The sequence below is a fragment of the Manihot esculenta genome, chromosome 16 (assembly GCF_001659605.2).
Source record: "Manihot esculenta cultivar AM560-2 chromosome 16, M.esculenta_v8, whole genome shotgun sequence".
In the NCBI taxonomy this organism is placed as follows: Eukaryota; Viridiplantae; Streptophyta; class Magnoliopsida; order Malpighiales; family Euphorbiaceae; genus Manihot; species Manihot esculenta.
Genome location: NC_035176.2, coordinates 30,836,161 through 30,848,120, shown reverse-complemented (window position 1 = coordinate 30,848,120; position 11,960 = coordinate 30,836,161). Strand labels below are relative to the sequence as shown.

Here is an 11,960-nt window from a genome sequence, read left to right as displayed (position 1 = left end):
GCCGTAGTTGGTGTAGCCTAGTCAACTGCCAGGTCCTAAAACCAAAGCTTCCTACCATTAACGGACCATGGTGATGCAGCCTGCAACCGCAACGATTCATTTTGTTAAAAAAAAAATTAAAATAATTTTTTATAAAAATTCTCTTTATTCAATCAATTATTAACAGCGACAACTTTATCTTATATACAACTTATACTTAATTTTAAAAACAAACTAGATATCTATAATAAATAATTTTGCTAAAGCTATATGATTCAACTCTTCAACTAGCAACTCTTGCACAATTCTTTTAACTCTTCAATTTTTTGTTTATCTTGATAGGAAATGAGTTATGTGAAAGTGGGTATTTTTTTTTCTAGGTAAATATCATTAGAAAGAGCATGTTACACTAAATTTAACACATAGAAATCCTAAGCTCACAAAATAAACAGGCCTTTGGCCTTAAGGCTTAGACAATAAATCCTCTACCATTGTGATGGATCTGCTCGACCAGTCTTGAAAATTTCCTTCCTTTGAAGCTCCATCTTGGTCATATAGATATATGTAAACTTTTTTCACGAAGTGAGACATAGTAACGGCCTCTTATTCAGACGAAGTACAGTACAACTAATTACAAGTTCATCCCAAAAAAAAAAAAAGTCGAAGAGAAAATGTTCTCTCTAAAATTTATATTATGAACAAGAGAATAGTAACCGTCTCTTTTCTATAAAGAGCATGAGATAATGAACTACTTTTATAAAAAAAAATTAATTTTAAAAAAATAAAAAGCCGAAAAGAATAAAAAACTCTCGCTAGATCTAGTGAAGGTCATTTTCAATATATCTTCTATAAAATTCAATGTGGGTATGTTTAATTAATTGCATGGGATGATGAATCAAAATCCAAAAACTTAAAAGATATAGTGTTATTTTTCACCTGCCAACACTAGCAAGAGCTGCATCCCTCCCCTGCATATCACCTGCAAATTGAGCATAATTAATTGTTAATTATTGTCATTAGCCTTGCCTTTGAGGCAAGATAAGTGAACATTTTCTTTCTTTCTTTTTCTTTTTTTTTTTTTTTTTTTTGAAAAAAAAAAAGATGCAAAGTGCTTGTACATTGGACATTCTGCAACTTTATTGTATAACAGGGATTAATTACTAACTTTAATTATTAATTTTTTATTTTTGCTTTTTAAATATGGGGAAAGGATTTACAGGCATATCTGTGATTAGTGGTTGAGGTTCTTTCTTTGAAAATGACCTGTGAAGTGGCCTTCCCCATTCATTACTTTTTCCATGTTCAAACTTGGAAAACTCCACGGATTTTATTTGAAGTTGTCAGCCATTTTCCAAGTGCTTTTTTTTTTTTCTAAAAAGTTCCTATTGCATATTGTTTTCTACAAAATTATGTAAGATTTTATTTTTTAAAAAATAAAATTTAAATTAAAAAAAGATAGAAAAGAGAAATCAAATGAATTAAATTCTTAAAAAAATCAACCTTTAATAATCAAATAATATTCTGAAAATTTTATGAAGTAGGTGGCTTGAATTAGGCTTCTCCCTTAATAATAATAAAGTTTCTCTTGATTTTTTATTACATGATCCGATGAGAGCTGTTAATATATAACAGCATCTCAAGCAGCCCAACGTCACCAAGTTGCTGTTGGTTTTGCCATTTTAAGATCATAAAAACTGGCATCCCCTTTCTTTATTTAATTATTTTGCTTTATTTTTAGGTTAAAAAAATAATCAGCCAATTAAATTTGTGCTATCTGTGAACGAACCCATATTTTTTTTTTTTTTTGAAAGAAAAAAGGGAAAGCACTAACACCAAAATTATTTTTTTAAAAAAAAGATGAGAATTGAGCAGTACAAATTTGCTGCTTGTACTAGCTAGGTTTAAGTTGGTATACTTTTATAATAAAGTTGGTGCTTTTAGGGCAGAGAGAAAATAAATAAATAAATAAATAAAAGTTTGTGCTTTTAGCCTTTATAAAATTTTCAAGTGGTTAATGCTTTTTCTTCAAAACTGAAATAAATAAATAAATTTTATCATAGCCCATAACTTTTCACCCATCGCATCTCCTGATTTTAAATTTTTAATTGTGCATTATAAGGTGAAAGTATTTACTAATTAGTTTCTAATCTAATCTAATTTTATTTTATAATTAATTATATTAATTTTTATTTTATTGTATTTATATATTTTTGAGGATGTTATTAAATTATTTATCCCAAAATCATGTGACAGTTAAATTTAATAATAGTGAAAAAAATTATACTGATTTTATTTTTATTTTTTTAGATTAAAAAAATATAAAAAATGATAAAGTTAAATATTCTATATACCAATATATAAATTATAACTAACAATATAGTAAAAGTAATTCTTAAAATTTGACTGATATAAAAAAATATATAAAAAAGAGATCTTTTCACAATTTTTTTTTATTATATATAAACATAATTATCAATAAAATTTTAAAATTGAGATTATAAGTATTTTATAATAAAATTATAGTTTCTGATAAAAAAAAATTGTTATTTGTAATAACAAAAAGGATTTTTTTAATTAATATCTATATTTTTTTACTATATGTTTTATATATCACAAACAGTGATATTATTATTGTACATACAATAGTTAAATGTAATATCAAAATTAATATTATTATAAAATATTTTATTGTTAATTATAATATTTATTGAAACTGTCACTTAACAAATTTTGATCTTAAGAAATATATATATATATATATATATATATTTAATTTTAATTTTGTTGTGTGTATAATACTAAAAGTACTAAATAATATCAATACAAAATATTAGATATTATATATTATAAAGTAATAAATAATTAATATATGTAATATTATGCATAAATATTATATTATTATGAAATTATTATTTAAAATTTAAAATTATAAATTTTATATAATAATTTTATTAATAAAATATTTTATATTATTTTAAAAATTACTATTTAAAATACACAAATAAAGAGACAATTAATAATTTTTTTCAAAATTATAAGGTTAAATAATAAAATATTTAATAATAAAATTAATAAAAAAAATTAATTAATAAACTTTTAAAATATTATTAATATTTTAATATATTTTTTAAAATTAAAGGATATACGATAAAAATTAAATAATAATTTTTTCTATTATTTACCAAGGCGATGGTTCTCTCTGTGGGCTAGGGAAGCCTCATGATCTGTTTTAAACTCACAAGGAATTCCAAAACAAGTAGCTAACAAATTGTACCATTAATTAAAAACAAATATATAAAATTAAAAGAAATTAAAAAAAAAAAATTGTCCAATCTCCACAAGGGAAGATTCGTTTCCATGATAATGCCAAATGAATCCAAATTCTGAACTTGAGCTCCACATACATTGGATTAATATAAAACCCATTATCTTAAAATCTGTAACAACTTGGCTTGCCTCCTAATTACATATATATATATAATAATAAGACAAAACATATCTAGTTGGGAGAGATTTCATTATTATTATATTACATCTCTGTCTCTATCAATATCTCATTTATTTATTTAATTATATTGCTTTACTAATAAGGAAAATGGGAATATTCCTCTCTAATTTATTTATTCAACTTCTCATCTATGTGAGACTTCAAGGAATATATATCAAATTTAATTTTTTAATTTTTTTTTTTATTTTGTTTTGGGTTTTTTTAAGCATTTGATGTAATGAAATTTGTATTAATTTATTGATTTAACCATGCATAAAGAATTACATTTCCATTATACTTTGGTTAACTAACTAGAAGAAATATTCAAAGTAAATAGTCTTATGCATAATGTTTTTTTTTCCTTCCATTTTTGTGAAATTCCTAAGAAAGAGGCATTGGTTGATCAATACCAACTTTCAAACTTCTCATTTTCTAAGATTCTTCAACCCCTTCTCTTAAGTCAGATGGTAACCAAACCTTCAAACCCATTGGAGGATTATTTAAGAGACTTTTTTAATTAAGGTTCTTCAAATCTAATTACCAAAACCCTACTAAGTTAATTTATATATATATATATATATATATATATGATGTATAGAATGCTTTAATCTCCGCAAGAAAGATACCCATTAGCTATAAGATAAGCTTTCTAGAGAGAGAGAGAGATTTGTAATTGCAGGCTGCATTTCATTTCTTTTGTTTATAAGCCAAGTTGGAAAAATATCCAACTATGTCCATCCAATCATCTTCTCTTGGTGTGCATCCATTTCCATGAGCCCACCTTACCCATCATCATATATCCACCAAACTATTAGTTATTCTCCTTTCTCTCTCTCTCTATCTATCTCTCTGTCTGAGTTTGTTATTTGTGGTTTTTGTTGGTTGTTAGTGTAAGAAACTGAGCTTTGTCTGGGCGGAAATGGGCAGGAAGTGCTCACATTGCGGGAACATAGGCCATAATTCAAGGACCTGCACCAATTTCAGAGGAACTCTTGTTGCTGGAGTTAGGCTTTTTGGAGTGCAACTTGACCTATCTTCTTCTTCATCTTCTTCTTCTTCTTCTATTGCTATGAAAAAGAGTTTTAGCATGGAGTGTTTGTCCTCTTCTTCTTCTCCGTCTTCTTCTTCTTTGTGTTCTTCTCTAGTTCCTGCCGATGATATTCCTGATAGAACATCCACTGGTTATCTCTCTGATGGCCTCATCGGCCCAATCCAGGAAAGAAAGAAGGGTGAGTCTTCCATATATATATATATTCACCTCCATCCATATAAGAATCCTCTAATGTTCTTCGGTTTCCAAAATAACTAGAAAAATATTTATGTGATATGATTGATTTTTTCCTCATTTAGGGTATTATTGATAATAATGCTTTTTTTTCCCTTTTCATATAAAGGGAAACCAAAAAAGAAAAGAGAAGAAAAGAAAAGAAAAAGGATCATACTGTAGCCGATTTATTTCTATTTCTGAGGGTTCTTGCTTCCATATTTTCTAGTCCAATTATTTCTAGCCTATTCATATCTAAAACTACACAGGAAAATAGCAAAATTCACTTGAGTTGATGATTTCAAATCACCAACACAGCTTTGGTACGAGTACTTTACGTTCATTAAAAAGGAAAATTTACATAATTTTTGGATGATTATAGGAGTTCCATGGACAGAAGAGGAACATCGAACATTTCTAATCGGCCTTGAGAGGCTAGGCAAAGGAGACTGGAGAGGCATCTCCAGAAACTATGTGACTACAAGAACTCCAACCCAAGTTGCTAGCCATGCTCAAAAATACTTCCTACGCCTTGCTAGCCTCAACAGCAAGAAGCGCCGTTCGAGCCTCTTCGACATGGTATGAGTACCCTTCTAGTCTTCTATATTGGTCAAGGGTTCATAAAGAAAACATATTTCTTACGTCCGTTTATGTTTGTGAATTTCGTTTGTATATATTTTGTTAAATTTTTGTAGTTCTGATATTGATTTGTGTTCACGTAGGTTGGGACTCGCAACTCCAAGCAAAGTGATCATCAAGTTCCTAGTCATCAATACTTGAAGCCAGATACCATTCTACCTTCTCTTCTGCAAGGCCTTCACTCCACTGATAATAATCAAGAAACTGAATATCATCATCAACTAGCTCCTTGCCACCATTTGTTACCTCTTCCAAGACCTTCAGACAGATCAAAACCAACATCTTCAGATGTCGTAGCGTCTAATGATGATCTGGAGCTCACTCTTGCCTGTCCACCTCCTCTGGAAGGAAATAAATCTTCCCCAAGTTCTTTTCTTATCTCCATAAGAGCTACATAGCTAGTTTTTGCTAATTGACTAATATCCAAGCTGAGATGAAGCTTATATATCACTCTCAGTGCTATTGATTTCCAGTGTTAGTCATCATGTGTTAATACAGAAGTTAATCAAGACATCCATCCTTAAGTTCTTTATTATTATTATTTTCTAGCAAATTTTCTTCTAGGAAATTGGTAGCTAGCTAGATAGATATGTTGATTTGCAGCTATCGAATTTGTAACATATACGATAATCTATTAAAATTTTCATAAACCAGAACCTAATCAATCATAATTACCAGTCTCATCTAATTAAATTTGCACGTAATTAATAAAAAAAGTATAATAACAGTACTAATTTGGAATATCTCCAGTTTCCAATTCCTCATAAGCCTTAAACAAATTGTAAAGTGGGGTTTCCATTACTATAATTATTTTATTATTTTTCTTTTCTAAGTTCTTGAATGGAATCATTTCATTTTCCTTTCCATTCTTATATAGCAAGTTAATTTAGTCGTTCCTGAAGAGACTGCGTTTTTGCACATGAAAATCATATGCGTCATACACAGTATATAACAACAGTAATAGCAGCAGTAATTGTAATAATTGAGGCAGCTGAATGAATACAGTTATAGACACTGACAACTCAAGCCTTATTTTTTGTCCAAACATGGCCTTATGGGACCATTCATGCTTATGGCATAACAGTGAACAAAATCATAAATCTGGAACTGGGGTCTTTTCTTAGGTCCTACAATTTCAATGGGAAAGATGAATCGCCCAAAGTTGCAGAGACAAAATTACGCATACCGCCTCTCTCTCTCTCTCTCTCTCTAGCTTTCATAAACAAAATTAACACCATAAAAATAGAATTAAGACATCGACTATTAATAAATTATTATCTTATATATTTTAAGTGCGAATAATAACTATTTGAAATTTGCTGCATTTACTTCACTATTTACACAAAAAATAATAATTTTTTTTTATTTTTGACGACGAATAAAAAGTGTTATTAAATTATTATAATAGTGCATGTACATGCATATGCATGATCTCCATCTGCTTAATTTCTTAGTCAATTCTTCTGCGTGGGTACTTCTAGATGATCTTTACCATTTCCATTAGGATCTTTCCATGACAAAGATTGCATATTTACACCTATGAGTTGAACAAGATTAGAATAAGATAGAAATCATCAAGCAAGACCTACATAAAAGCAGCCACTATGTGAAACTATTCACATCCTTAACTTTCAATTTCTTAGTTGGAAAATTTTATGCTTCTGGACCCTTTAATCCATATTTCACTTATTTTGAATCAGATGTGTTATATCGATACTTTAAAAAAAAAAAAAAAATTCAAGTTCTCAAGCATTAAAAAGAACTTTATAATATCAATGAGTTTCAGCTCATTGGGAGTAAAGTCGTCTCTAAAAATACCTACGAATCAAATTCGAATGGATCCAATTATAAAAAAAAAAAGAGAAAATATAAAAAAATATCATTTCGTTTTACTCATTTCCACTTTAAAGTCTATGTATCAAAACAATACGTTTTAAGCATCGATCTATTAGCAAATAAATGACAATTTGCAAATATCATCAGAAAATATTGATGTGATGATCAAAATATAATTATTAATTAAAAAAAATATAAAAAAAATTGTATAATTTCATTTATTTTCACTTCAAAATCTATATTTTAATTTGTGGCAATTGATATTCTCCTAATATGATTTTCATGTAATATTTCTAACCGTGTTTAAAAATTATAGTTAGTTTTAGCACTACAACTATAGATATTACATCAATACAAAATGAATCATATATTTTAAAATAAAAAATCGATAAAATTATAAAATATTTTTTTATAATTTTATAAAAAATAACCGAATTTATTCGAATCGTATAGGTTTGTACATATCATTTTAGAAGTAAAGATGTGTATTTTGTAAGAATGAGTGACTAGAAACTTGGCACATCTCCATGAATTTAGAGCTTTTTATTTAGAAGATAAGGAAAGAAGAGAATGAAGGTAGTCCACAAGCTTATATTCATATATAAACAGCACATCTGCATATAGATTATCATCTCTTGTCTAATAATAGCATATTAAATTCCATCAGATTATGTTGCTTACTTTGGGAACCATTTGGAAAAAGGTTAAAGAACAATTGGAGGAGGGGGGGCTGGGGACCCCTACAGCATTAACTACAGGTATGATTTTTCATTTTCTATTAATTTTTTTATAATAAAAATACATGAAAAATTAAAATAAAGGATATATAAGCAAGGATTTTAGTAGCAGTAAAATTAAAATAATTAAGGTTGAGAAGCTGTGGCATCTGTGTGTGTATGTGCCTGAATTTGTCTGCTTGAACTTATATCAGTTGTCACAGTTATGAATCACTTTTAAGCTACAGTGACCTTTTACCCAACTAGCTAGCATGTCTTGTTTATTTGCTGTTGCTATCAATGAGGTGTCCTTTGATTTGTATGCATCTCTCAACCATCCTTTCTTTATCCTTTAAAAATTTGTTACTTATATTCCGCTTAAATAATTTTTGAATTTATTTTTATTTAATTTAAAATATTTAATAATTTTAAATTAACTAATTTCTTTTCATTGATATAAAATTGTCATATATATAATATATTTTAATTATCGAATTAATAAATTATTATCCGCATTATATTTTTCAATCTTTTGAATAGTAATTTTTTAATTACTGCGGAATAAGTTTTTTGGTGATTAATTTACTTATTGAAAAATTTATTATTTAATTTTTAAATATTATTACCATTAATAAACCAATTTTTATATTTTTAAAAATTTATTAAAATAATTTTATATTTTTTCTTTGTCAATGAAATAATTATTTTATATATTTTTTTAAATAAATAAATGATTAAGGATAAAATTTTTAAAATTTAATTTTATTCTTAAATAAAATTTTTTATTTAGTCTCTGGATATTACTATTATTAACAAGTCAAATTTTATATTTTCAGAAATATATTAAAATATCTTTATCTTTTATTAGATGTATTAAAATACTGTTATCGTTTCTCTCCATCAACGATATATTTATTTCATATTATTTTTTATTAAAAATAGATAAATAATGAAAGAAAAAATTTTTAAAATCTAATTTTACTCTCATACAATTTTTTATTTAGTCTCTATATATTGCTATTATTAACAAGTCAGTTTTTATATTTTCAGAAATTTATTAAAATATTTTTATCTTTTTTCATATTTATTAAAATATTTTTATTGTTTTTTTTATTAATGAAATAGTTTTTCTTTATTTTTAAAAGAAAGTAAAGAGAAGAAATAATGATAAATAAGAAAAAAGAAATACAAAAGAAGAATGAAAAGAAAATGATAATAATGATGAAGAGGAGGAGGAGAAGAAAGAAGGGAAGAAAAAGGAGGAGGAATTGGAGAAAAGGAAAAGTAATTTAGTTTTTTTATTAAATTTTTAACGATAAAAATAAATAAAAAGATTATTTGATTGATAAAAAAATAATAAAAATATTTTTAAAAATATAAAATTTAATTTATTAGTAATGAAAATATTTAATGATTAAATTATAAATTTTTATTATTTATTAATTTTAAATTTTAGATAATTAATTACAGTGTTGTGGATTTTTTTTGTTTTTTGGTTAATCAGTGAACTTGTTTGACTTTTCCTTTGCCTTCAATATTTGGATACTAATGGATTTGTTAGAGTTTAATGTGACAAAAATTTAATTTGGATTATTGCACTAACAAAAGGACAAATCTGTCATGTCCCCTTCAATAGCTCAGACCTTGTGGCTTCACTACCAAATTCACTATTATTATTTCAATTTCACTTGGCAGCCTGAGGAAGATTATCTGCAAAAGTGATTGTGGAGCAAAAGGGTAACCCTTATGGATAAGGTTGAGAGATTACAAAATATATTTTTTATTTAATTATTTTAAATTTTAATTAATATATTTTAGAAAATATTTTTAATAATAATTGCAAAAAACATAAAGAATTCAAAAGTTGATTGTTTAACAAAAATAAAAATAAAAATCGTTTTGAGAAAAAGGCAAGGTGATGATTTAAATCTTTAATCATTTAACATTGCCAAAAAAGCTTTTATTAAAATAAAATTAGGGCATCAAAAGTAGGTTTAGTAGTAAAATAATAAATGTTAAGAAACATTAATTGTAAAAAAGATTTTTATTAAAAATATTATTTAATTCTTTTATTTTTCTCTTGCCGGAATATATGTATTTATTTTTATTTAAATTAAAAAATATAATTAATATTATTAAAAACAATAAATTTTATATTATTTATACTAATAATATAACCTTTATTTATATTATTCAATTATTTTTAAAACTGATAAATTTTATTTTTTAATATATATTAAATAGCATATATTAAGAAGTTAATTACTATAGTAATTAATTTTGTAGGTGCCTTCATTGGAATCTACATCTTTGGGAGAGAGAGGAAAAAAGAGAAATGATTTTTTAGCCGTTATTACAAAATTTATAAAAATTTAGAGATTAAATAAGATGGCTCTAAGATTGATAAATCAAATGACCTTTTGTAAAAAATGCAGGAATATATGTAGTTTACCAATCATCAAGATGGGAAAGAAAACAATAACAAGCATGGAGAAAGAAATTTATAACTTATAATAATAATAAAAAAAACATTTCTAGAATAGTGGATTCAGCATTGATCAGTCGTCATTTGACATGACTACCGCACCACACCACTATCAAATCCGATTGGATATAAAACAGGAAATCGAGATATGAATATCCAAGAAAAACCAACCTCAAGAGGGATCCATCTCTCTTCTCCCTCAAGTTATTATAGGTTTTCACTCTCCCAAAAAACTAAGGCTCGAAAAAGAAAAAGAAACTAATTTCTCTAAAAACCACATAAGAACTCTTGAATTAGAGACCCTTTGAAAAATTTCTTTTAAAAGATTTTAATATATATTTATTATAGTCTCTCATTTTCTCATTATGTTGATAAATCTCATAAAATAATTTTTTATCTAACTTGAGTGTTCAAAAATCTCCACCGGAAATATTCGTAGTCGATCCTGACTGCCTTTTTCTATTTTACATATTCATTCTTTAAAATCAAATATGGATGGATTTAACAAAATTAATTATGGATGAATGACCAATCTATTTAATCAAATCTATTTAATCAAATCGCTGTTTAAGTGTTTAAATCCAGACATTCCGGTGGATCTCATTCATTACTCTAATATTAGGTTTTGATTGAGGAAATAATAAACTTTAATTACAGGAAATTTCCTGCCTAGTTTTGCTCTCCAATTGTCAGATTTTGTTGTTTGGCTGGGATTGGAAATCTCTCGACCAAGAAGGACCATTCTAGGATAGCAAAGAGTTTGTATTTCATGATAAAGTACGAGAATACTATTTTTAGATTCTTTCCTTTTTATTTTCAAAATCCACGTTATTTTACCTTTTTTGGAAGATTGCAATGCAATTCTTTTGCAGGTTCTCATTAAGCTGTATAATCTTTTTTTTTTCTGTTAAAATCCAATTCCTCAAAAAAAAAAAAAATCCTTTTTTCCGTTGCAAATGGGTATTTTGAGGGTAAATTTTGTTCCTTTGAAGTCATGCTTCAAAAGAAATACAGGGAGAGTCAAAACGCTATTATCAAAACATGTTTTAGTTCATTAGACTAATTAATTTTACAAACTAAGTTTAATAAACACTTCTAGATATTTTATTGGCTAAAATCATATAAACTTTTTTTTTATTAAAATCGAGAAACCATAATATCGAGTCTTATTTTTTTATTTAAAGAAAAATGTTCATGAATGCTTAATGATTTGGAAAATGTCTAGTAATTACTCATGCCTTGCAGTGACATATGAACTACCATAGAGGCATAGACAAGGATCTCCATTACCTGTAGCCATCTGCAAAGGAGCCAATTTATTGTTCCCCAACCTCAACAATCTCCTTTTTTTTTTGGCTATTTGGACAACGGAGTTGTGGTTTATATTTCATGAGAAACGCTAGCAAATTTATCAAATCAACACATGCAATTTTCATAGGTTTGACCCTCCCAAATCCCAATTCCAACATCAAAGTTAACAAAATAAAATCAAGAAATAAATAAAATATTTAACTACTTGATTCACTGAATTTCAACAATATATTGAAGCAATTT

The 11,960-nt window shown here is 26.5% G+C and overlaps 1 protein-coding gene across 1 annotated transcript; it reads left to right on the top strand.

Annotated features, from left to right (window-relative positions):
• The first annotated feature begins 4,127 nt into the window (after nt 1-4,127).
• LOC110603075 (transcription factor KUA1) lies at nt 4,128-5,907 on the top strand. Its single transcript, XM_021740745.2, has 3 exons — nt 4,128-4,695; nt 5,113-5,309; nt 5,453-5,907. Exons 1-3 carry the CDS (start codon nt 4,386-4,388, stop codon nt 5,765-5,767), a joined length of 822 nt encoding a protein of 273 aa, XP_021596437.1. The 5' UTR covers nt 4,128-4,385; the 3' UTR covers nt 5,768-5,907.
• The last annotated feature ends 6,053 nt before the right edge of the window (nt 5,908-11,960 follow it).

Coding starts and splice junctions, on each gene's coding strand:
- LOC110603075 (XM_021740745.2), top strand. CDS start 4,386: ATGGGCAGGAAGTGCTCACATTGCGGGAACATAGGCCATAATTCAAGG. Junction 4,696..5,112: donor AATCCAGGAAAGAAAGAAGG/GTGAGTCTTCCA, acceptor GGATGATTATAG/GAGTTCCATGGACAGAAGAG. Junction 5,310..5,452: donor GTTCGAGCCTCTTCGACATG/GTATGAGTACCC, acceptor GTGTTCACGTAG/GTTGGGACTCGCAACTCCAA.